Source organism: Penicillium nucicola (genome assembly GCF_028828085.1).
Source record: "Penicillium nucicola strain IBT 29836 chromosome Unknown utg000002l, whole genome shotgun sequence".
Taxonomy (NCBI): Eukaryota; Fungi; Ascomycota; class Eurotiomycetes; order Eurotiales; family Aspergillaceae; genus Penicillium; species Penicillium nucicola.
In genome coordinates, this window is record NW_026643126.1 from 1,518,547 (window position 1) to 1,542,808 (window position 24,262).

The window sequence follows — 24,262 nt, forward strand, 5'->3', positions numbered from 1 at the left end:
AAATGGAGAAATGGAGTCCGAATTCGAATCACTTGAATAGTGAGCTATGCCTTTGAACGACAGATCTTGTTTTTGAACAGGGTGTACCTTAATTGGCGGGCATCGGGCGATCTTCAACAGACATATTGGAAAGTCTCTCAATGCTGCCCGCAAGCTCAGCATCCACCTTCTTGGCCGCCGTTGCTTTACGGGCAGCTTCGTCGGAGGCTTGCTTGACATTGTCCAGCTCGGCCAGTCTCTTCTCTGTGGCCGCTGCTTCTTCCCTCTCCTGCACCTCCCTGTCAGCCTTCTCCAAGGCTTCGAGCTCCTCATCAATCTCTCCCTCATCGATGACCGGGCCGGCTTCATTCATAATGCTGCCGACTTCGTCCACCTTGCTCATCTCCTCACGCAACTCATCAATAATATCCTCAACCCTCTCGGTGCCACCAATCTCTGTGTGAAGACCGCGGAGAACACCGGTACTTGCCTGCATGACCTGTACGATCTCAATCTGACCGGCGGCTTGTTCGATCTTGGTATAAACCTCCTCAAGCTGCATAAGTGTGTCAAGTCTCTGCTTGAGGTTCTGCTCGGCCATCTTCTTTGAGCGTACAGCGGCTAGCGCCGAGACGCGGTTCTTGTTCGCCAGCGCTGTCTTTGCAGATGTATTGAGCTCAACGATCTTGGCCTCCAAAGTTGCGGCTTGTTTTGATATCGTCGCAACTAAGCTCTTGATAGACGCGATTGTCGTATCTTGTTGTGTGATCTCTGGCGTCTCGCCTGCGGATTTGAACTTGATTGTCTACTCACATGTCAGTATCTGGAAATCATGGCCAAAATACAACCTGGCCAACTTACATTCCCATCATATGCAATATCACCGCTGTCGCGGGACAAATAGAGCAATAGAACATCAAAATCAGCATCTGATAACTCTGTAGCATCATTCAATATGCCAGAAAACACCTCAACAAAACTTTCTTTAGAGCATATCAGATCCAGCTTCGAGGGGTTGCCACCAGTAGCCTTTTTCACAGCCAAGTCTGCTACTTCCTGTCGAGAAAAACGCCGGTATCAGTAACCAGCAAGTCCAAGCAGAGTCCGCTAAATCCCAAAGAATCATACCTGCAAATTCTCCACCAGAACCAACTCCTGAACCTGCAACTTCGGCGCCGAATCACTCTCAGACCCAATAACAAACCCTTTCAGCTGTTTAACGCCCCAACTCATGACATTCCACGGACTTAAAACTCCAGGATCAATAACCCTCCATTGGTTTTTTTGAAAAAGCCCAGCAGTAGTCTTGTAAACAGCCAAAGGAATCATAGAGCGCTTGCGCATAGCCTCGTCGAAGACAGTACCCAGTGCAACGGGCCTCCCCCACTCCGCACTTTCCAGATCTCTTAGCAAGGACTCATCTGTCCGCAAAATGAGGTGATCCGTCTTCTTGCGTTGCACTTGTGAACCATTGTTCTTTGACGAGGTGTTTGATCCGGAACGTACGCGGACTCCGCGGGACGAGGTGTAGCCGCGCTTTGCAGCTCTGTTGAGGGCTTGTTCCCATGCGGCGACATTGACGGCGTACCCGTCTGGGTTTGTTTTCTTTTGAGGAGTGAAATCGGAGTAGAGGGATGGGAGGCGGTTTCTGAGGAATGAAAGGGTTAGTATCTTCTTCTCTGTCGTGTATTGGTGTATTTGGTGGGCTGCTTCGCTTTTGGATTGGAGTTACAGGCCCGGACTTGGGCTCGGAGGTTTGTGGTCTTTACCTGCGGAATGCTTCCTCGTTGTCGAGGATGTACTTGAGAAGATCACTCATGGTGGCTGAATATATAGAAGAAAAAGAGAGCAGCTCACTCAAGATAAGCGGTCAACCTTGGAATCTATGTTTGGTTTGGTCATGGGGGATCGTCCGTCGCTCTGTCAACAAGGTTTATCGATAACGGCCCCACGTGACGTAGGGTGTGAGGCTCTTGATGTATACGGCTTAGCTAGAAAATACAGAGATACAATTCCTGTTTGAACAGACTGATATTCTATGGTTATATGCTATGGGGATGTATTAGGGCCGTCATGAGTTTAAGCTCGTTCAAAGTCATCATTCGGGTTCTCAGGGATCCGAGGCTCCTGCGGATTGAGGGCTCCGGCATCCAGCTGCACAGGGAGTCCAATCAGAGAACGGCGATGGTTGCGTTTGTCAAGCTTTTCGCTGGTCTCTTCAGTATCAAGGGGGTCTTCAGTGGGAGATTTATCTCTAGAGTCATATCCTCTAGCCTCAAGATATTCAACTTTGACAGCATGGCGCAGATTGTCAACGAAGTTTTGCATCTCAGGCATTGGGAATACACCGTCTGCCTCCAATACGTCAGCGTAGAGACGTTCAGCTTCTTCGAGGCAGGCTGAAGCAAGTGTTGGCTTGCCCGCCTTGAGCCATTGATCTGCAGCCAGCGTACTCCACATTCCGGCTTTGCGACGACGCCCACCCCATTTCGCAGCACCAATTGGTGTCTTTGATGCGTAGCAAGCTGCTACTCTTTCGGTGTACAGGATCTGACCCACAGAGCCAACCAGCCCAAAGTCCATGACCCGCATGGCCCATTTGGCTGCACTCTCGGTAGCTGAACCGCCGCGAGATTTGAGAAGCTCGACAGCTAGGGAAAGACAACGCAGTGCATGTGGCGCGTCGGAACAACGTGTAAGATACGAGTAACAGGCAGTCTCGAATAACTGATCCACGCTATCAAGCTTGATCTTAGCAGAAGTGGCCAGTGGATTGAGAAGCATGCTGACAGCGCACATTTCGTGGGCACCAGCATGGTATTTCCACGCTTTGTCGTTTCCAAAGTCTGATCGAATCATTTCATATGTAGACGTTGAAAGTTTCCAGTCGCGAAGCATGAATGCAAAGTCCGCCATTTTGCGCAAAACAGCCTCCGGGGAATCCGGAGTGTAGAAATGCTGCGTTGAATCATAGTTTCCGCCACTTGACGAGCCCATGCTTGAACGCGAACTTGACCCGAAAGCCCATCGCTTTGACATTGAGATGAACCTCCCACTGATACCACGCCTCCGCGATGCAACTTGGTCATTCCAAACAGCAACCTTGTTTTCCATGAATGGGATCACAGACTGCACAACTAGCTCCCGAATGAAAGTCCTAATCGCAGTTGCATCGGAATCAAAGAGGTATGGCGTGCCATCGGTGCCGAGGTCAACCAACGTTTCTGAATGAAAGTTAGCGGAGTTCTGACTGTATCCTGGAAAAGACTTGCCTGCTTCACCAGCCCCCGACAAATGCTCTGAAGGCGAGAGCCATTCGCATCGGGGAACTTGTACACTATCGTCATCTGTCACGACACATTGACTGCTCCGAAGCCTTAGAAGATGACAATGTAACCCAAAGTGTCGCTTCATCTGGTCGTAAAGCTTGATAGACTCTGTGATATCATCTCGTTCCTCATCGTGGACCAGCACGTAATACCGAAGATACTCTTGGTGGACCCAGCCGGGCAGGTGCCTATCACCAGTCGTACTATCCGCATATAGCTGCCGTAGTGTTTCCAGTGGAGCTGGATTGCGAGAGCTGATGGCTATGACATTGGCTACGGGATGGCCGAATGTCTCATGAGGCGCAGCGGGTGAGGCGCACAGAAGTTGTTGCAGGTACGACTTGAACAAGGGGGTTGCGCTAGGGAATCCCAATACATCCTTTGTGCGTATTGATGCACCCATGAGCCCCTCTGTAGAATCCAGCTGCTTCGTGAGTACCTCCTCTATCTGCGCCAGCGGCCCGGAATCTCGGCTTGGCGTGGTCTTGCCGATCCCCTTGAAATTAACAAAGCGCACCCCATAGTCTTCCCAAGCACGGCTTGAGCCTATGCTATCCCTTATTACCACCTTGCCGGAAACAGTCTCTCCAAACGGCCGTATCAACTCCCAAAATCCCCCCTGAAACCCTTTGTTCTTGACCAAGTCATCAGTGTCCTCGGATGCATGTACAGCGATCGTAGGTGAAAAGGACCGAATGATCAACGATCTTATATCTTCCGAACCATCTGCCCGTCCATCGAAAGGCGAACCGATGGATGACCTGGCTAATTGCGGGGTGGAGGATCTCCCAGAACGCGAGTGCGGCGAACCGGAGCGGATTGGTAAGTCGGAAATCGTGGCTGAGAGAGGAGGGGTTGATGATGAGGTTGACTGGGTCTCAGCCAGTTGGACATCTATAGACTGAGTTGATTCATGCTCCTCCGGGTATCGTGATGGGGATGCGACTCGAGCAACGCCGGGGGAGAAGGACGGCGGAGGTTTGACCGGAGTAGCATCTCCGGGCGATGTCATGGACAACCGCTGTTCTGTGAAATAATGGTACTATTGAAGTTGATTGGCAGGCCCCATGGACTGGGATCTGAGGTCGGGGTGTAGTTGTTGGGGTGTAGTAGAGTTGTTGTCACGGCTTCACGGAGGCGTTGTTGGGGGAGGAGAAAGCCAATTTAAGAAATTCGGGCCGATAAGCGCTGGCAGAGACGAAGCGAAGCAATCAAGCAAGCACTAGGCTGGAACAGGGTGTTTGCGAAGTATCTCGAAGGTTGAAGTGGGATGTACAAGTAGAGACTACAGTGTAGAGCATTGACGACAAGCGGGTTACATGATCTCCCACGTGAGGCCTTATCGACAATCGGACCTGACTCAGTTTGGAGTCACCAGCTCAAATTGCCCACCAGGGATGTTCAATGAGGCTGCGCTCTTTAGGGCTCTTCTTTGAGTCATTTGGTCTTTCTTTTACTCCACTTTCCCGACTTGTAGCAGGAAAATCTGCACGCCCTCGTTCACGCCCACGCCCAATTCAAGCTCTTCCTCCCCGAACTTCCTCTGTACCTCGTCGCCTGTCCATGCGCAACCCCGAACCGGACTCTCACTTTTCAGAGCGAGTCAATAAGAGACGGCGCATATCTTCTCCCCAAAGGGAAGCTTTATCTGCAAACATGAACCCCGCAGTGCCCACTCTCGAGCTCACTCCGATTGAGAGTACCCTACGAACTCTCCTCCTAGATGTCGCAACCTATATAAGGGAAAAGAGATCGTCTGAGGGAGTTGAGGATAACCCCGAGATTGTCTTGCGTTTCACAGGAGGCTGGGTTAGGGACAAGCTGCTCGGAGTCGGGAGTCATGACATCGATGTGGGAATTAGCAGTATGACTGGGTTCCAGTTTGGCATGGCTCTGAAGGAGTACCTGGATGTTCCGGAACGGCTGGAAAAGTACAAAAAGAGCCTCCCAGATGGAGAAATGCATGATGCGATTGTGAGCCTTCACAAGATCGAGGCCAACCCGGAAAAGTCGAAGCACCTGGAGACCGTCACCACGAGAATTTTCGGTCTCGATATTGATTTAGTGAATCTACGGAAAGAGACATACTCAGACGACAGTCGCAACCCCCAGATGGAGTTCGGTACTGCAGTTGAGGATGCTTTGAGGCGGGATGCCACTATCAATGCGCTTTTCTACAACCTAAATGAGTCGCAGCTTGAGGATTTTACTGAACGGGGTTTGGACGACATGAAGAAAGGCACCATTCGATGCCCCATGGAGCCATATCAAACCTTTAAAGACGACCCATTACGCGTGCTTCGATTGATTCGGTTTGCAAGCAGACTGGGATACCAAATCGACCCCGAAACAGAAGCCGCTATGCAAATCGAAGATATTGGCGAGGCACTAAAACTGAAAATTAGCAAAGAGCGTGTAGGCACTGAGCTTGAAAAGATGTTGCGTGGTGAGTTATTTGCAATCACCGAACTTGTGCCTTTCTAACTATTATAAAGGACCTGACCCCCGCGGCGCATTGGAGTTTATCGACCGCCTCAAGCTATATCCAACAATCTTGGCTAATCACCAGGATGAAGTCAAGGCTGATACATCGACATGGTCTCTCGCATACAACACGCTGGCACGGTTGTTGCGTCCAAAGCCCGAGGACGGCGAAAAGCTCCAGGCCGCTGCGAAGCGTGTTCGTGATATCATCATCAGCCACGAAACTAGCTACTACGCATGGATGGTCGCTACTTTTGCCCCTTGGACCTCAATTCCAGGCCGCACGGCCAGTGGTCCCAAACCGAAGCCAATCACCCCGCGAGCAGTTGAGGTTGGAAGAGACAGTCTTCGCACCGATAACAAGACGCTCAATGTACTTCGCGCTGCGTCTTTGCATTTCGACGAAATCATTACGACCAAAACCGCACTTCTTGCCAATGAATTGAGTGGGACCCCTGCAGAAATCCGACAGCGCATTGGATTGCAAATTCGCTCGTGGAACAAGGACTGGAAACTCTGCATTATCCTGGCTATTATGCAAGAAGTCATGAGGAAACGTGACTTTGCAGACGGTAAGAGCCATTCCCAGCATTTATGGCATTTTTCTAACGCTTTGTAGTGGTTGCCGAGTACGACCAGTTCCTTTTATACATCGTAGAAAACGATCTGGAGGATGTGTGCGACCTCCGACCGATTGTAAATGGCGATGAAATTATGAATAGCTTGCGAACCAAAAAAGGACCGTGGATGAGCAAAGCAGTTAATATGGCACTTGAATGGCAGTTGCTGCATCGTGATGCCGACAAGGAACAAGTGTTGGCAGAGATCGCGGGTCGACGAGCGGAATTGGGGTTGTGAAGTCAGATGACCCAAAAACATACATTAGTGGAGATTCCTCACCTATTGAACTTATCATCATCCACAATCTTCAACTTTCGTCATGGATGAACTGCGCACCCAAGTCCGTAGGATTCTCATAGAGCAACCTGGGAAGTTTCCGCGCAACTTTAAACCTGGCCGTGATGCTGTATCGAAGTGTGATTTGCCTCAAGTCTGGCAGAATGTTGAGTCTTACGACCACTCAAGCCATTTGAATGTGAGATTAACCTGAAAAAAGAAAAAGCAGACGCTAAAGATCAACAGAGATGCGAGAGCATCGCTTCCATGATCAGTTATGTTGAGTACTTCCAGCCATGGTCGCCAGAGGATGGAAGCCCGATATCCTTCACTCAGGAACAAAATGAGGCGTTGAACGGGATTTTCAAGTGGGTAAGCGCGGTCGTCCTGCCGAGCGCGGCGTTTTCGGTTGAGTTTGTACAGACCGAGTTTGACGAGCCTACTGCGGGTACGTTGAGCGTGGCCGTTAGTTTCGAAGTTGCGGATATAGTCTGACACTCAAGCAGATATCAAACGCGCTCAGGACGAGAGCAAGTGGGAATTGGACCTGGCCCTGCAGCTTCTGACGGTTATGACAAAGCTTCTTTCCGGCATGCCAGGTCGCCTGCCCGACGAGATCGCCATCGCCGATTTCACTCTCGCTATAGCGTGCACCGTTAGTCCCAAGGAGCCATGGACATCAGACAGTATTCACACAGGCGCAACGCTATTGCAGTCTATTTGGCTCACAGCCCTGGAAGACCGGGGCGACAAGTTATGGTCTGCTCTTGAGATCATCCTCAAAGAACGTATCAAGCCATTGTTCGCAAAAACTCCGAACCCTGCTATCACTGCAGCCGGCCGCAAGAACTTCCATCCTCTGTCTGTCCCAAGATTTGACAGTATGGATGAGTCAAACAAGCCTTGGAAGACAACCGATGTCTACGTTGGCTCAGCTCTGTCATGGATGATAAAGCAGTACACTGTATGCTACGCTCGGCTTCCACCGCGGTTTCACTGCTAACATCGATACTAGCCCGAGAACAAGAAGCACCTCGAAGAAAATTTCCCTTTCTATGTCCCAGCAATCCTCGCCATGATTGATGACAGCAATATTGCCTTCAAAACAATGGGATGCGAGCTTATCAAAGACCTCCTCCGCAAAGTCAAAGACAGCAAATCAGACATCCTGCAACGAACAAACCTAACATCCGTCTTCCAAGACGCCATAACTCCAGTCCTTCTTTCCCTACCATCCATCACAGCAGAGGAAAGCTCGATCGTCTGCCTATCAGAAGCATACCCAGCCCTCATAGCTCTCTTCCAAACAGCCTACCAAAACCCCAACTCAAAGACCAAAGCCAAAGACACCCAAAAGTACTACAGCAGCCTAGCAAAAGTCCTCCGCTCAAACGTCATCTCCTCGATACACCACATCAGCTCCAGCACCCCTGCCGCAGCCTCCACCCAGACCTCCTTCCCCTACCCACGTCTCTCAGCCCAATTCTTAACAATGACGGGCCTCTTCGTCGAGGAATTGGGTATCAACACCGTGAAATACCTCCAGGATATCATTCCTGTTTTCTACACCACTCTCTCGAATCCCTTCGGAATGGAACTTTCCCACTTTGGTCTTACGCTCAGTGCGGCGTTAGTCCTCCAAAGCGTGATTAAGAACGGACACCCGCGTATCTGGCGTTGGCGGACTGAGCTATTCAGTGGAATTTCCACGGCTTGGATTCATTGTGCTGAAGATTCTTCGCGTTCAAGCGAGGAGAAAACAATGCTGGAGAATGAGCTGAAGGTTGCTGTTCAGATTTTGTTCCATGTTTTGCAGAACCCGGTTACTATTCCTGGTGATGATACCCAGAAGGCACAGATGCAGGCTAAGGCTGAGATGGCTGCGGATGTGCAGAAGCTTGTTGGGGCCGATCCGGTTCTCAAGGGTCTTTTTTTCTAAACAGATATTGCGATATCGAATAAACCCTTTTTTTGCTTGTCAAGAAACTACATGTACAAATAGAGTACAGTATATGATGTTGCTTTGCATAGTGCTTGGAAAGAAAGCGAAGAGAAGACGTTCGATTAAATGGCATCAGTAAATATGAACATTAAACAAGGGTATCAATTTACAATAAATAATTTAATGCCAAAAGAAGCACAGTACTCAAATCGTCAAAATTCGTAGCATTCATAAAATCATGCATCAACCCGCTGCTTGAAAAGGCTCTTGCCACGTAACCACTGCCGATACCGTTTATATCTCTTCTTCTCATGGTCCTCACTAACAACAGTAAGGCCCTCTTCAGAGACATTCAGGAACTCAGCATAATCAGCCAGGCTGTCCTCAGCATTCTGCTGGAGTGTCAACTCCTCAACATTGCATTTATTGACATATTCCAGCAGATCGAGATTATAACCGTGGTCTCGGAGCGAGGCTGCTGTCATTTCATCTTCGGATGTGACGACGAGCGGAACTGTGAGAGGATGGTTGATGTAGCGCTCGTATTCTTCTGCTTCGGCACTTGTTACTGATGGGCTGAGGGAGTCGCTGACTAGTTGACCCAGCGTCCATTGAGCAATTTGGGCTTTGCTTGGGGTTGAGGGAGTATTTGGTGGGTGGATTGGTGGGATGCGGGATGACTGGTGGACTTCAAAAGTCGGTTCTTTGATTATACCCGTTGGAGGGGGTTGCTTTGAGGATGACGGGGGTTGGTGAGCCCAGGTTGTTTCTTCCGGGATAGGCATTGTGTTTGATGCGAGACGGGTACGACTTTCGGTTGGTTCTTGGATTTTGACGCTGCGCTGTGGTATGCGTTCGCGCTGGATTTGCTCTGGAGGGATCCGGGGAACGAAAGGGCTGAGATCGGGGACTGCGTGGCCGGGACGGACGGGGGGAAGGTAGCGTAAGGTGGAATTCATTTTCCAAGAGAAAACTTTGGAGAGCGAGGTGAGTGCGAGGGGTCGGTAGTATTCTAGCCAGTAGTCATCGAACCGTGAGAGTGGCTCCTTGGGATGAGAAGGAATGGGTGGCATTTCTTTCGCTTCTAGGTTTTCTGGTGTGTACCAGGAAATGTAGTTAGGCTTCTTTTTCTCCAGGTGTGATTTAGGGTTGGTATGATGCAGGTAGTAATCGGTTGCCAAATCCCACAGCATTGGGGTGCCTTGTGAAAAGATGTAGTTGCCGAGAAAGAGGTTGTATGCCTCTTGACGTTGGGCATCAAGAAAAGAGTTGTTGTAGTAACGCTTGAAGCTTTCCACCATGTCACGAGAATGGCTGCTCCACTGATTGATTTTGCGGTATGTTGCCATGGTATTCACCAGATGAGATCCACCATATTGGATGGCAATAGTGTCTCCATGGTCATGCCACATGTTGGTGAAAAGATTGACTGCATCGGTATCGTACTCCACCGTTGTTTCATTGATGACACCCAGTGCATGGAGCTGATGCCCTAGTGCTCTCTTACCAATGACAAATTGTGCAGCATTCGTTCGGTCAAGACAGTCAATGCAGTTGGTCCTTGCAACGCCGTTTTGAAGCTGGAGACCGGACTCAACGTCATTTCCATTCTTGAAAAAGTTAATTTTTGGAATTATGTCGCCTGCAATGCTTTCCAATGTCGCAATGACATCTTGATCTCGGCTTTTGGCAGCCCGACTCATATCCCAAGCTTTGTATATCATTTTTTTGCCTTCCGGAAGAAACTGATTCAAGTATGTCACAGCGTTGGTGAACTCTTTGAGAAGTTTCGACTCTCTTGGTGTTCGCTCTCGAGATTTTACCAAGTTCAGAATGTACACCGGAGCCCCATATCTCTCAAAAAGATCATCAAAATGCAAAGCTGCAGCTGAGTAGAATGGATCTACAAGATTGAGTTCAATGTCCGGCTTAGGCGAAACGCCTGTGTTTTCTTGAGACCAATGCAGAGGAATACTTCCGCGGTGCTGAACAAATGAAGTATAATGCGGGTTTGCGTGGAGAGTTGGGCCGGCTGAATGGAACGACGTTGTTGTCTGCTCACAGACGATCTGTTCGGTCTCCACATCATTGGCAACATTTCCTACGTCGTTGGCTCCTCGCTTGAGGAAACGTGCTCCGGCAAAGAACCGAGACCGACGGGCGATGAGGGTGATATAGACTAATCGGCCATAGACGCTCATCTTAGACTGATCCACATAACCATGAATAATGGGAAGGCACCATTCATAAGGATTCTTGAGAGCTTCAGCAGCGGGCGCAAGAAGATGGTGATTCCAGATGAACATGGAATGATAGTCCTGTGAGAAAGGCTGAGGAATCCCATCCAGATAATTCTTGCGCTCACGGCAAATATTATGTTGCAGGGTGCGAGTGATGTCGTAAGAGTAGCTAAAGTAGAAAGAACGCGACAAGTCGAGATTGTTCAAGATCGCAATGTATCGCGCCTCTTCTGAATGCTTCTCAGCCTTGAGATGTGAGGATTCCGAGGTTGTCAACGGGATCAGCTCTGTTTCGTCGATTTGGTAGACATTATGCCCGCCAAGCATGGCGACTTGACTTCTCTTGGTGACGAGCAGCATATAGTAGGCCCCGGTGAATCGGATAAAACCAAGCAGTGCCCATGCGCTGCACTTCTGATTTAACCCACCAGTACTCTTATTGCCATCATCAATCGCATCCAGCAACTGCACCATCTCTCGCTTTGTGTACACCATATCATCTTCGGTGATACTGAGCTCCCCCGATTCCGAGGTCCGATCGATCTTCAAAATTCGAAACCGCGTCTCTGCAAGGTTTATCCCCACCATGTAAAACCGAGTGGCGGTTTCATACAACGTGAATTTGTGCATGCGGTTGATGCCCTCATAGTCAGAGTAATCTGCAGCTGACCGGTGTTTTAGCGCAGAGGTCGGTGACGATTCACGTCGCTCAAAGGAGGTTGCCACCCTTGGCTCCTCATCCTCTCCCTCGTCTTCCTCCACTCGAGTCCCGGGCGCGTCATATAAAGGAGCAAATTCGGATATCTCGGAGGTATCGTCGATCATTCCTACATCGTCGGAGCGCTCCAGTCGCGATGTCAGTTGGGAAGATGCCGATGCGTTCTCTGACTTGGAGGTCTGTTCTGGAGCATCAGAGGCGACTGGGAGGCCATTATGAAAAGAGTGCTCTTCGAAGACTGGTCCGATCAGGGACACATCGTCGAAGCTCTCCATGCTGGGAGTTTGTTGTGGTGAGGTTCCAGTTCCCCACATGACGTCTGTGCTGTGGCTCGACTAAGCTCGACTCAGCTCGACTCTACCCTTGGAGCAGCTTTGATACATCTTCATCCCCTTTCATTTGGACGATTATTTCATATCTATTGAGCTAACAAGATTTCAAACCTCATACTTTTGACTGTCTCTTTTCAAGAGCCATCCGTCGGGTCTTCAACGCCTTAGTCTCCTCTCTCAAGGCCAATCCAGCCATAATTTCCTCACTTCCACCACCAACAACATGAACTCGAGCATCACGACTAATTTGCTCAATACGAGCCCCCTTTCCAGCCTTATTATACCCGGCACCACCAAGGATCTGTTGTGCTTCACGAACACTTTTCTCCAACGCTCTCGTGGACATCACTTTAAGCAAGGCAGTCATCCCTCCAATGTTCACATCATCAGTGGGATGCTCCTTGGTCAGTTCGAGAATGTTAACAAGCTGTTCCATGAATGCATAGGCGGGCTCGATCATCAACCCAAACTTGAAGATCTTAGATTGAATTGCTTGTTTTTCGATCAAAGGCGAGCCGAATGTCTCGCGCTGCATGGCATACTTGAAGGCGTCCTCAGCGCAGACACGAGCTAATCGCAAGGATGCACATGCCAAAGCCAGCCGTTCCGGGTTGAAGTCTAAATGTTCAATAAGCAACCTACCATTTCTCTGCTCCATTTTGGAAACTTACTTGACATGATTAATGGGAAGCCCTTGTTCTCTTCACCGAGCAGATTCCCGACAGGAACACGGACATCGTCTAGCTCGATGTACGTTGAACCTGTAGTTGCGTTAACACATGAGCCTGAAGAAATCGATTTAAAGATAACTCACCACTCGCATTGACACCAGAGTTATGCATGCGTCGCCGAGTCACACCCGTCGCAGTCAAAGGAATGACGAGCAAAGAGATCCCAGACCTACCAGCGCCACCAGTCCGCACAGCAGCAGTACAATAATCCGCCCAAATACCGTTGGTAATCCACTTCTTCGCACCATTAACAACATAATGATCCCCGTCACGCACAGCGGTAGTTCGAATACTCGCAACATCAGAACCAGCTACATTAGCAGCATCAATCCACGTTAGCATATTTCCATCCAACCACAAGAATGAGCCACACACCATCAGGCTCCGTAATTCCCAAACAAAACCTCACCTCCCCCCTCGCAACAGCAGGCAACCACCGTCTCCTCTGCTCCACACTCCCAAACCTAGCAACCGGCGGACACCCAATTCCATTCCCACCCCCAAGCCCCCAGATCACACCAACATACCCAACCCGGGTAAGCTCATCGGAGACAATCAGCGAGCACCACGTATCCCACTGGCCACGCGGTACACCACCAGGCAATGCCAGACCAGCCGAGTCCTCCTCGCTTGTCAACGGGTGCACGATGCCATAACCAAGTTTGCAGTGGCGCAGGCGGACGGCTTCGGGGACTTGGCCTGCTTCTTCCCATTCGTGCGCGTATGGTGCTATGTATGTGTCGACGTATTCGCGGACGTGGGCTCGTAGAGCGTAGTGATGGGGTTTGTAGTATGGGTTTGGGATTGTTAGTTGGGGGAGGAGAGGTTCGCTATACGGTGCTGTTGGTGGGCGCAGGTTTGCCATTGTATATTTGGATATGTGTGGACTGTAAAACTGCAGATTGTGATTGTGAGAGATGTTTTCAGTCTTTGCTCTTTTGTATGAAGCTGAATCTACGTTGACTGTTTGCGGGGAAGAGCTCGGCGCCTGTGAAAACATGGGGAAAGCTTCAGGCCGAGGCCCGAGTGTCGATCTTCACGTTGTGCTGTATGTTCCCGGTATTTATTGGCTTTATATTGGAATCTTGAGATGAACAGCTTACTACTATTTGAACAGCTCGGAAAAGAGATGGGCCCCTTTTGCATATTCTATTATCAAGATCGAAGAAAATATGCAGAAACGAGTTCTTCCCTAGGTCTTAAGGATGTCAACTTCCAATAAACCAAGATTGCTTATTGCACGGGAAACTAGGGCCACCTCTTCAGCTTTGGCTTTTTCTGATTGCTTGAGATAAAAACGAGAAAACAATTTACCATCTTACGGGGTACGCTGCGCTACGAGTACGATCTAAACGGTGGAGAATCCTTGTTTTCAGAAGAAGATCTTGGAAATATAGAATTCTGTAATTTTCAGGTACAAAATTCTCAACTACTTTGTACTAGGTGAATCTGACAGAATAGCGGTAAGTAAAACTATTTCAATAGCGCAGGAGACAGCAGGCGCTCAAACCAAAGAAAGATCAAACATTCAGTCCAGCAGCTACGATGGAAAGCCCAGCAAGCAGCAACATCTCTACCCCCATCCCACTGACACCATTCTCCGCGTCATCAGTAACAGCAGAAGCGCTCGCAGAAGCAGTTGCAGAAGCCCTTAAACTCGAGCTAGAAGTCTCGCGAGGTCCATCGCAGTGCCAGTGATCATTATGTGGTTCGCAGCCTACAGACTCAGTGGGACTGGGCATAGTAGGAGTGACACTAGTTTTAGAAGATATAGTCGATGTACCGTCTGAGGTGGTAAGGACATCAAAATCGCTTGCGGTTGAAGAGCCCAAAGAGGCAGAGGTAGTCATTGAGACCGGACCATCACAGTGCCTGGCCCCAGTGTCAGAACAATCATTCTGGTTCTTGAGATATTGAGTCAAAGGCTTACCAGTGGTCCCCGTGTGGCTCACAGCCGGTTGAAGCGGTGGGAGATGGACCAGGGTCTTGGGATTGGGCCAAGACGGTAGATGACAGTAGAGCCATGATGGCAAGGAGTTTGCGGAAAGAGGTCATTATACAGGACAGTGATATAGATAGAACTCAGGAAATATCTGGGCTTGAATCGACACAAGAACAGCGGATATAGGGTCAGCACTACCCTTTATAGCCATACCATCAGGGCTAATCTCGTAGACCCTGCTTGCCGACGCCAAGATAGGAGGAAGTCTTGGTGCCCCAAAGGTTCTCATATGATCTTGGCGTATGTGATATTGCATCGTAGAAAGGATGGCAATATGACAGGGATTGAATAGCTCAGGCAACCGGATGCTTGGCTTCAGTTGGGTATGTTCAAATCTGGGAAGACTTGCGGTATGGGGCGAAGTAATCTGTTGAAGAAAACGACATCTTCAGCTACACTGGCTGAATTCGGATTTGTAATATCACTTGATAGTCAAGTTAAAGGATCAGTTTTCTCACTATGATACGGACGGTAGATCGATCAGCTGTAATATTTGGTGTATTGCGGCCTTTTCATAACAAGGTTTCACTCGGTTCAACCTGGCTGGGATCTACTGATGCGCGTCAAATATGTAAAGCATCAAGCAACCGATATTACTGATGAGAAATAGCGAGAGCGGGAACTTGTCCTGGCGCGGCGGAGTGCCAAGCCGTGCAGCCTCAGGGTCCTCAATACCAAGGCACTAACCTTCTTGGAAAAACTCCTTAGACGATAAGGGAAGTTTTGGGAAGTGAGGCAAAAACCGAAGAAGCATGGCGGTAAAGATAGAAACAGATGGTTAGTTCAATTCGCTTAATTGTCGGGGTGGTGGTCATTTTCACAATCAATGCTACTTGTTCCTCGTTCAGAATGTCAATATCAATGTTCGACTATATTGTATTGCTATAAAACTGTCTATTAATTAAGGAATAGAAGTAACATCCAGATCCGGCTGCAACCCGATGTCAGTCACAACCCATTTTGTTTCCTTATCTGGAAGTCAGGACCCGAGCAGCCAACTGGTCAAGACCCGTGACACTGGAGGTAAGAAACCATGTTACTTTTTCTTTACTTAGGCTGCACATCCAGTAGGAGCGGCTCCAACAGCGTCAGGATACACAGGTGTCTGCGCCGCATCCGAGCACTTGCAGAAGTTGGTCTCAAGAGGAACACCCGAGCACGCACTGGCCGGCGCAGTGGCACAGTACGTGTTAGTCTCAATAGAGGTGGTCATACCGACAGGACAAGAGCTTGAAGGCATGCAGAAAGTGTCGACGGTAGACGCACCAGGGAGTATAGTGGCACTATACCATTGGTCTCTAGCACAGGAACAGGAAACAGCTACATTCGGAATGTTAGCTTCATTTTCATCTTTATCTACGTGGGTATCATAAGTTTGCGGAGACCAAGGACTCACCACTGATAGTAGTCGATTCTCCACCGGCCAATGTGCCCTCATACAAAGTTGTAGTTGTCCAAGGAATCTGACCGTGCGAGCACTCGGTAGTGATCCAGTCTGCATCAACGGGGAAACAGGTTGACGCCTCGATGCAATGGCCTGGGTGGTAAACCGAAGGGAAGTACCCCGAGGAGCACGAAATTGGGGGCTCTGGTACAGCGCAGTATGATGTGGGTGTTCCTAGTGTGCATTCTGTCGTGTAGATTGCAGTCTGCCCAGGGGCACAGCTAAGTGATGCAGCCTTGGTAATGGTCGTTGCAGGAGCAGTTGTTGTAGCCGCAGCCGTCTGCTGGGGGAATGCCACAGCAACGGTGAAGAACAGAGAAGAGAGAGCGATGAATTGGAAGCGATTCATGTTGGCGATGTTTGAGCTCACCGGTATGGAGCGGAAGAAGCTGGATTGGAAGATTAGAAGAGAGCTGTGGTCCTAGCATCCTCGAGACCAGGACCAAGCTTGGGCTTTATACCACATCACTCCAGCCTGACTGTCGATCACTCCATTCTAGAACAATCAAAGCTCGAACATAATTTTCGCTGCAGGGCTCCCACATACGTGTGCCCAGTATTAGTGGGGCGGAGTCTGATAGCTCCAAAGAGAGACACAAAGCGCGCAGTCCATAAGGTTACCTCCCTATGTAACCATCCGATGAATGAGGTGGGCGCCTTGTTCTGAAAAAGAAAGATCAAGCACAAAGCCACCAAAGATGTAAAAATAGCGAGGTGTCTATCCAAACCTCCATGTTCAGGCCCCCCGCAGATCGGCCCATTCTTCGTATCTGAAGCACTTAAGCTGACACGAGAGAGTGACCTTCGGCATCTTCTTATCCTGTCTCAGACAGGGTCTTGCGGTCCAAGATTGTTCATATCCCGGCTCTACGGCATTGTCATATCTTCAGCTTCGTTGCGTGGCGAGTGTACTGTAAGCTGATTGCTTTGGGGGTGGGGATGGTGAGACATTGCCCGAGAAAGTGGGTTGGGGCGCAAGATTGGGGATGTTTCAGTGAGAGAGGCCCATGTATCGAGTTCGACCGAGACATGGCTGTCAAATCTGGGACTTCACTCGATATGTCCGAGGATTTGTGGGGATGGCGGAGAGCAAGTTTGGAGTGGAAGTCGACTGGATCACTATCCTAACTGGGAAAGCGTTTCGTCGCCTGATTCTTCTTCTTGAGAATTGTCTTGAAAGTAATTTGCGCAGAGAGGAGTTATGTATTTCTATTTAGGTATATCGTTGAAATTATATTGCTTCACTGTCATCATTCATTCGCCTCCAGTCGACGTATTGCCTTCTTCAGTTTCCGTAGGTGTTCCTTCACCTGTTGACAAGTCCAGCGCTGTCGAGACCTGGGATCCAGCATGCCTTTCATACAAGTCATTAGAGAATCTGCGACCGAGATTCCATCGCCCAAGATCATCAAGCCATGATCGACTTTGTCGGGGAAATCCGCCGGGAAGATTGTGCGCTCGGATGGATCTTGACCTGATCCACGAGTGAGATCGTTAAGAACAAATTGTCGTTCCATCTTGGTGTTCAGGCGATATATGGTCTCGAAGAGGATAACACCGAGAGCGTAGACGTCGAGTTTCTCGTCAATTTTGTATTCCTCAAAGTAGTCCGTCGGCGAGCTTGAATCACTTTCTATCCCTGTTGCATTCGCTGGCGGACGATAAAATTCGGTTCCGACGACCTTTTGAAGATTGGGACCTTCTCGGAAGGGTGTAATAGTGCCGTGGGAGGCTTCGTTCAGGTGAGAGATATCTGCCACCAGACCGAAGTCACCAATTCGAGGTCGACAAAATTGGATCGGAGAAGCTTGTCCGGAACTACATGAGCTGCATGTATCTACAGTGCTATTTTCAGGCGCACATAGGAATATGTTGGCAGGCTTCAAGTCGCGATGGACAATGTCTTTCGAGTGGAGGTACTCAACGCCCGAAACGATGTCCAGCATCAATTTCAAGGAAGGTAGCAGATGGAAACAGTGGCGGCGAGGCGGTGAGCCTCCATCATATCTCACAGGGGCTTGCGAATTCAGATACGAGCCAAGTGAGATAGGATGGTGCGACATTTGAATATGAAGAATGACCGCTGGTGGTTGGTGGCCATGTCGGTAACGCGGTTGAACTTGGAGCTTAGACTGATCTTGACTGAGACCCCCATCGGTGAAGATATCATCCGTCTCTCCAAAGCTTGACGTATTATCAAATGTGCGAGGTATCGACTCAATCTCGTCATCGTCCTCATCCAAGTCTCTTCGCGAGCTTTTCTTTGACTGACGGGAAGAGCCAGTGGCGTGACTATCCCATCGTCGAATGCTCTCGGAGAAGCTATGATCTTCGGGTGGCGAACTTGAATGAGAGTCACTGGTTGAGCTTTCGGAGTTACCAAATACAATCCCCATACTAGGTTCATTTGGAGTATCCGGAGAGGGTAAATTGCTTTGCGTGTGCTCATATGCTGTATTCAGTGGATGGGGTTCGGCGGAAGGTGGGTGTGAATGATGGGCCTGCTCAACCCATGCGCCGTAATATCGGACAATATTTGTATGCTCGAGCCGGGCAAGAGTTCTGATCTCTTTCATGATGACCTCCAACTGATTTTGGCCTCCATACTGCAATTGATCTAGCCGTCTTTGACTGAGTGGGATTTTCTTGACTGCGTAGTCTTGTCCATCAATGTGATTTGTGACATGATACACTTCGCCGAAGGATCCGCGTCCCAAAACTTTCAGTTCACTGAATTCCATAGAGTATCTGGATAAATGGTTGTACGGAGGGACATTCGGAGAATTGAACAGCGGAACTCCAACAGGCGAGCTGCCAAAGAGAGGCATGGAAGAATGAAGAGGATTTGGTGCTCCATTTGGAACGGCAGGTAGGTAATCAACTTTGCTGGTAGAAGGAAATTGCCCTCCAAGATCTGCGTTCGCACCGGTATCCCTCCAGAAAGTGGAAGGACTCTCTGCATCCTCAAGTCCGGGTCTAGTTAGTGATGACTTTGTAATCAAGGAGAGATTTTCCCCTGCACCGATAGTAGGAGACCGTATACGCGGGTCATTGAGTTTCATCTGATCCAGAGCAGAGATACCGAGCAAATCAAGATTATCACGATAGCTCTGCCGAGTTGGCCCCAGCTCTTCTTTGTCAATTCCGTCCGCCAGGACACCATGTGAGGACAGAAACTGAGATTTGTATTTGTACAGTTGCTTGCCAAGTTGGTGTGCTTCAGGACTATGTCGACTGTAGACTTGTCCTGAGCCACGCTGGGCATTCAAGATGTCTGCCGCTCGACTTTGACAGTAAAATTCTAATAGGGCAGCAGTCATGACATTTGCATGACGGTCAATGTCGTGATCAAATGCATCTGGAGGTAATGAGGAGAGATCATCAGATGAAAGCAAAGAACCGACGTCTTCTGTAGATTCTGATTCTTCTGGGGAGTGCTTCGTTGACTTGCCCTTTTGGGGACTTTTGATCCGAACTCTCGGGGAATGACGAGGAGTCGAGGACTCGGACACCTGGAGTTGATTTTCTTCAACGCCAGAATCAGAGTCCGATGAAGACGATTCCGCCGCTGAGCGGAACATCGACATGTTGATCGTTGAACGCAATGGCGGAAGGGAGGAAATTGCTCAATTCAGTGCTGCGCAAGCGCCATAGAGGAGAAATCCTCAAATATATATCTTGGAACAAAGAAAAATGATCGATCTGCTTTGAAGAATGCGGTTGCCGTTGCTTTTGAAGGTTGGGCATGTGCCCCGCAGTCAGATTGGAGCCTCTTTTGTGTATACAAAGCAGTCTCAGATGACGCGGTACATAAGGCAACAAAAGCAACTGATATACGGAGGTATGTTTGAAAGTAAATTCAAAGTGCCACGTTGGGCTTTGGATCAAATGTAAACATATCACAGATCGCAGTGGTGTTGACTCGGGCTTCCATGAGATTCCAAACTGTCTTGCGCAGGGCGTGGGTCTTGTGCTTGGCCCACCGCTTGGAACCCGAACGAACTGGGCTTTTCTTGATAGAAGTTCACCTGTTGCCAAAGAAGACACGAAGGGTAGAAGATGTCAAGACGTGCCAAGCCGAAGGAGGCGACAAGAGTCATCCGTTTCTGCCGGCGGAACAGAACTATACAAGTTGAAGTCTGCGGCCACCACAAGCCGTGAGATATGGTGTCAATTTACAATCAACTAGCATTTTACTCAATATCATCCCAGATACAATTCAGAAAACAATAGACCCCAGAGTACAAAACTAACCTGACGCTTTTCCCCCCAGCCAATCACGTCCGTCCGAATTTCGCTATTTTCCCATTTAGCTTATCTCGTATCACACGTGACCCTACGCGTCAACGTCACGTCGAAGGCGCGACAGCGCGACTTTCTCAAGTGCATGTCACTTTTGCCCCATCCTACTTTGGTCATTCATTGCAGTTGAAGTGAGCTGCAACCATGCCAGAAGCAATCATGCCACCATCCAAGCGAGTACTGGTCGACGCCACCAACAATGTTGGTCTCTCGAAGTCTGCCAGCGTGCTCAAGAAGCGGAAGCTCGACAATGAGGGTACTGTGCAACTCCCTTCTTCACAAGCTGCTCGGAGAAAGATCGGCTCCACCCAACCCCAGAAGAGTCAGTTCGAGGAGGAGGTCTTGGAAAAACTGACACAAGACATCGGTAATCTCAAAAACAATAACTCCGAGAAGGATCAACAATGGGAGCGTCCCCCGCTAGGTGATCTCGATGCAAAGACCCAGAACATCTGCTTTCAACAAATTGATGCAGAGGAATCCACACTGGCAGGCAAGCCTGCGATTCGGCTTTTCGGTGTTACTGAGGTACCGTCGTCCAATTCTTCTGGATGCGCCTTGCAACTGACATAAGTATAGGTCGGACAATCCGTTTGCCTCCACGTCACCGGCTTTCAACATTACCTATACATCGCTGCTCCCGTCGGTTTCACTAAAGATGACTGCATTCCGTACAAAGGATTCTTGGAAAATAAACTGGGACAGCAAATGCCTGTCATCGCAAATGTTGAGCTCACAATGCGCGAGAATATCTATGGATTCCAAGGGAATCAGAAAAGCTGGTACATCAAAATCACAGTCACTGAACCGAGAAATGCCGCGAGATTGCGAAGTGCACTAGAGAGCGGCAGTGGAAGCATGAATTACAAGGGAATGTGGAGCAGCGCGGACGGAATCCTCACCTTCGACAATATTCAATATCTCCTCCGATTCATGATTGACACTGGGTTGGCTGGAATGGCGTGGGTCGAAGCAATGGCTGGAAAGTACCGCGTCCTCTCCAAGGCTGAAAGCTTGTCGACCTGCCAAATTGAAGCAGCAGTCGACTATCATGATATGATTGCTCATGCACCCAATGGAGAATGGGCAAAAATGGCACCTCTGCGCATTCTTTCCTTCGATATCGAGTGTGCCGGCCGAAAGGGCATCTTCCCGGAACCTCACATGGACCCGGTTATCCAAATCGCCAATGTTGTGACCCGATACGGAGAGTCGAAGCCTTTCATTAGAAATGTGTTTGTCCTTGATACGTGCAGTTTGATTGTCAACACGCAGATCTTAGAGTTCCAAAAGGAGGAAAAGATGCTCGACGCGTGGCAGGAATTTGTACAAAAGGTGGACCCCGATGTTATCATCGGATACAACATTGCCAACTTCGATTTTCCTTATCTACTGGATCGTGCCAAACACCTGAAATGCACCGGTTTCCCATACTGGACCCGACTGAAGGGAATGAAGACGGAGGCTAAGGACGCCAACTTTTCCAGTAAACAGATGGGCAACCGTGATACGAAGGCAACGAATACGAATGGCAGGATTCAACTCGATTTACTTCAATTGGTTCAGAGAGATCACCAGCTGAGAAGTTACACCCTTAATTCCGTATCATACGAGTTTCTGAAAGAGCAAAAGGAGGACGTTCACCATACGATGATTACCGAACTGTTCAACGGAACGCCTGATTCAAGGCGGCGTCTCGCAGTGTACTGTTTGAAGGATGCATACCTACCACAACGTCTAATGGACAAGTTGATGTGTTTGGTGAACTATACGGAAATGGCAAGGGTAACGGGTGTTCCCTTCAATTTCCTTTTGTCCCGAGGACAGCAAGTGAAGTTTATCAGCCAGCTTTTCCGAAAAGCGCGTGAGCAACAACTTGTTATCCCCAATTCGAAGCCACAAGACGAACAGGACTACGAAGGTGCCACCGTCATTGAGCCTGAGCGAGGATATTATGGTGTTCCAATTGCCACACTCGATTTCGCATCTCTGTATCCCTCCATCATTCAAGCACACAACCTCTGCTACACGACTTTGCTCAACAAGAATAGCGTTGAAAAGATGAACTTCGTGAAAGATGAGGATTACATTGTCACCCCTAACGGAGATATGTTCTGCACAAAAAAGGTTCGCAAGGGTCTTTTGTCCCAGATTCTCGAGGAACTGTTGTCTGCAAGAAAGCGCGCGAAGAAGGAACTGGCCACCGAGACAGACTCCTTCAAGAAAGCCGTTCTGAACGGTCGTCAGCTAGCTTTGAAAATCAGTGCCAACAGTGTTTACGGTCTTACTGGTGCCACCGTTGGCAAACTGCCTTGTTTGCCCATTGCCAGTAGCACTACAGCTTACGGTCGTCAGATGATTGAGAAGACAAAGCAAGAGGTAGAGACACGCTACACTATTGCCAACGGATACTCCCACGATGCTCAAGTCATCTATGGTGATACTGATTCGGTCATGGTCAAATTCGGTGTTACCGAACTCGAAGACGCGATGAAGCTCGGCCAGGAAGCTGCCGATTACGTCTCGTCCAAATTCATCAACCCCATCAAGCTCGAGTTCGAGAAGGTGTATTTCCCCTATCTTTTGATCAACAAGAAGCGGTATGCTGGACTGTACTGGACGAGAGCCGACAAGCATGATAAGATGGATACCAAGGGTATCGAGACTGTGCGGCGTGACAATTGCTTAATGGTTCAGAATGTCATCGAAACCGTGCTGAACAAGATCTTGATCGACAGAGATATCGATGGCGCCCAAGAGTAAGTGCTCGCATCACCCGAATCATTCGTGTCCAATCAGCAGGCTAACAGTACACAGTTACGTCAAAGCTACTATCTCAGATCTTCTACAAAATAAGATTGATATGTCCAAACTGGTCATTACCAAAGCGCTTTCTAAGCGTAAAGAAGACTATGCTGGCAAACAGGCTCACGTGGAACTTGCTGAGCGCATGCATAAGCGTGATGCGGGTTCTGCGCCAACACTTGGTGACCGTGTTGCCTACGTCATGATCAAGGGTGCTAGCGACTCAAAGGGCTACGAACGAGCAGAAGATCCCATCTTTGTCCTAGAGAACAACATCCCCATCGATACTAAATATTATCTCGACAACCAGCTCGCAAATCCTTTGGGTCGTATCTTCGAGCCCATCCTAGGAGAAAAGAAGGCCGGACAGCTGCTCACTGGCGAGCACACGCGGTCTATTTCCAAGGCTGCATCAAGTCTGGGTGGATTAATGAAGTTCACTAAGAAGACCCAGACTTGCATGGGATGCAAGAAACCACTCTCCAGCAAGGAGGAGATGGACGGTGCTGTCTGTGTCAACTGTCGTCCTCGTCTCGGAGAACTCTACACAAAGAGCTTGACCAAGGTGTCTGACCTTGAAGTTCGATTCGGCCGCCTGTGGACTCAATGCCAGCGCTGTCAAGGCAGTCTTCACTGTGAAGTTATTTGCTCATCTCGTGACTGTCCGATTTTCTACATGCGCATGAAAGCGAAGAAAGATGTCGAAGATGCACAGACTGACCTGTCACGATTTGACCTCGACGCCGGGGCCTGGTAACTGTTTTATTGTTGTATGATTTATTAGTTGAATATCTAATCTTTTCAGAGAAATGGGCGGTCATGGACATGAATGGCGTTGGAGTCTTGCAGTGTACCATGAGATTGAATAATAACGCATAAGCGATTGGATGAATAGCATTTCAAGTCCTAATCCGTGGTCCAACCATTCTTGTATCTATAGACAGCTGTTCAATGCCTAGCGATCAAGTCACATGTCGTACACTTAAAGCTCAGAAGGCGCGATCTAAGCAGAACTCTTGGCGCGGAGAAGGTCCATCCGCCGATCCCTGCACTTTCT

General features: G+C 49.1%; 10 protein-coding genes across 10 annotated transcripts; 3 read left to right on the forward strand and 7 right to left on the reverse strand.

Annotated features, from left to right (window-relative positions):
* Positions 1-88: 88 nt before the first annotated feature.
* Positions 89-1,798, reverse strand: N7511_002337 (putative vacuolar sorting protein SNF7 family protein; the record flags this gene model as incomplete). Its single annotated transcript, XM_057124762.1, has 4 exons — positions 89-784; positions 841-1,035; positions 1,108-1,627; positions 1,749-1,798. 4 exons carry the CDS (start codon positions 1,796-1,798, stop codon positions 89-91), a joined length of 1,461 nt encoding a protein of 486 aa, XP_056986921.1.
* Positions 1,799-2,058: 260 nt separating this feature from the next.
* N7511_002338 (TRAPP III-specific subunit 85 family protein) lies at positions 2,059-4,320 on the reverse strand (the record flags this gene model as incomplete). Its single annotated transcript, XM_057124763.1, has 1 exon — positions 2,059-4,320. The coding sequence occupies one exon, from the start codon at positions 4,318-4,320 to the stop codon at positions 2,059-2,061; it is 2,262 nt and encodes a 753-aa protein (XP_056986922.1).
* A 644-nt stretch (positions 4,321-4,964) lies between these two features.
* Positions 4,965-6,650, forward strand: N7511_002339 (tRNA adenylyltransferase; the record flags this gene model as incomplete). Its single annotated transcript, XM_057124764.1, has 3 exons — positions 4,965-5,754; positions 5,804-6,364; positions 6,412-6,650. 3 exons carry the CDS (start codon positions 4,965-4,967, stop codon positions 6,648-6,650), a joined length of 1,590 nt encoding a protein of 529 aa, XP_056986923.1.
* An 82-nt stretch (positions 6,651-6,732) lies between these two features.
* On the forward strand, positions 6,733-8,628 carry N7511_002340 (Tti2 family protein; the record flags this gene model as incomplete). The annotated part of the gene is made up of 4 exons (XM_057124765.1): positions 6,733-6,888; positions 6,936-7,137; positions 7,196-7,653; positions 7,705-8,628. The coding sequence occupies 4 exons, from the start codon at positions 6,733-6,735 to the stop codon at positions 8,626-8,628; spliced, it is 1,740 nt and encodes a 579-aa protein (XP_056986924.1).
* Positions 8,629-8,867: 239 nt separating this feature from the next.
* Positions 8,868-11,903, reverse strand: N7511_002341 (phosphatidylinositol-3,5-bisphosphate 5-phosphatase; the record flags this gene model as incomplete). Its single annotated transcript, XM_057124766.1, has 1 exon — positions 8,868-11,903. The coding sequence occupies one exon, from the start codon at positions 11,901-11,903 to the stop codon at positions 8,868-8,870; it is 3,036 nt and encodes a 1,011-aa protein (XP_056986925.1).
* Positions 11,904-12,033: 130 nt separating this feature from the next.
* Positions 12,034-13,517, reverse strand: N7511_002342 (acyl-CoA dehydrogenase family protein; the record flags this gene model as incomplete). Its single annotated transcript, XM_057124767.1, has 4 exons — positions 12,034-12,491; positions 12,593-12,682; positions 12,736-12,963; positions 13,028-13,517. 4 exons carry the CDS (start codon positions 13,515-13,517, stop codon positions 12,034-12,036), a joined length of 1,266 nt encoding a protein of 421 aa, XP_056986926.1.
* A 655-nt stretch (positions 13,518-14,172) lies between these two features.
* N7511_002343 (uncharacterized protein) lies at positions 14,173-14,707 on the reverse strand (the record flags this gene model as incomplete). The annotated part of the gene is made up of 2 exons (XM_057124768.1): positions 14,173-14,524; positions 14,583-14,707. The coding sequence occupies 2 exons, from the start codon at positions 14,705-14,707 to the stop codon at positions 14,173-14,175; spliced, it is 477 nt and encodes a 158-aa protein (XP_056986927.1).
* A 998-nt stretch (positions 14,708-15,705) lies between these two features.
* On the reverse strand, positions 15,706-16,447 carry N7511_002344 (uncharacterized protein; the record flags this gene model as incomplete). Its single annotated transcript, XM_057124769.1, has 2 exons — positions 15,706-15,974; positions 16,051-16,447. The coding sequence occupies 2 exons, from the start codon at positions 16,445-16,447 to the stop codon at positions 15,706-15,708; spliced, it is 666 nt and encodes a 221-aa protein (XP_056986928.1).
* A 901-nt stretch (positions 16,448-17,348) lies between these two features.
* On the reverse strand, positions 17,349-19,685 carry N7511_002345 (putative protein kinase; the record flags this gene model as incomplete). Its single annotated transcript, XM_057124770.1, has 1 exon — positions 17,349-19,685. One exon carries the CDS (start codon positions 19,683-19,685, stop codon positions 17,349-17,351), a length of 2,337 nt encoding a protein of 778 aa, XP_056986929.1.
* An 859-nt stretch (positions 19,686-20,544) lies between these two features.
* Positions 20,545-23,962, forward strand: N7511_002346 (DNA-directed DNA polymerase delta POL3; the record flags this gene model as incomplete). Its single annotated transcript, XM_057124771.1, has 3 exons — positions 20,545-20,928; positions 20,980-23,159; positions 23,218-23,962. 3 exons carry the CDS (start codon positions 20,545-20,547, stop codon positions 23,960-23,962), a joined length of 3,309 nt encoding a protein of 1,102 aa, XP_056986930.1.
* Positions 23,963-24,262: the final 300 nt, after the last annotated feature.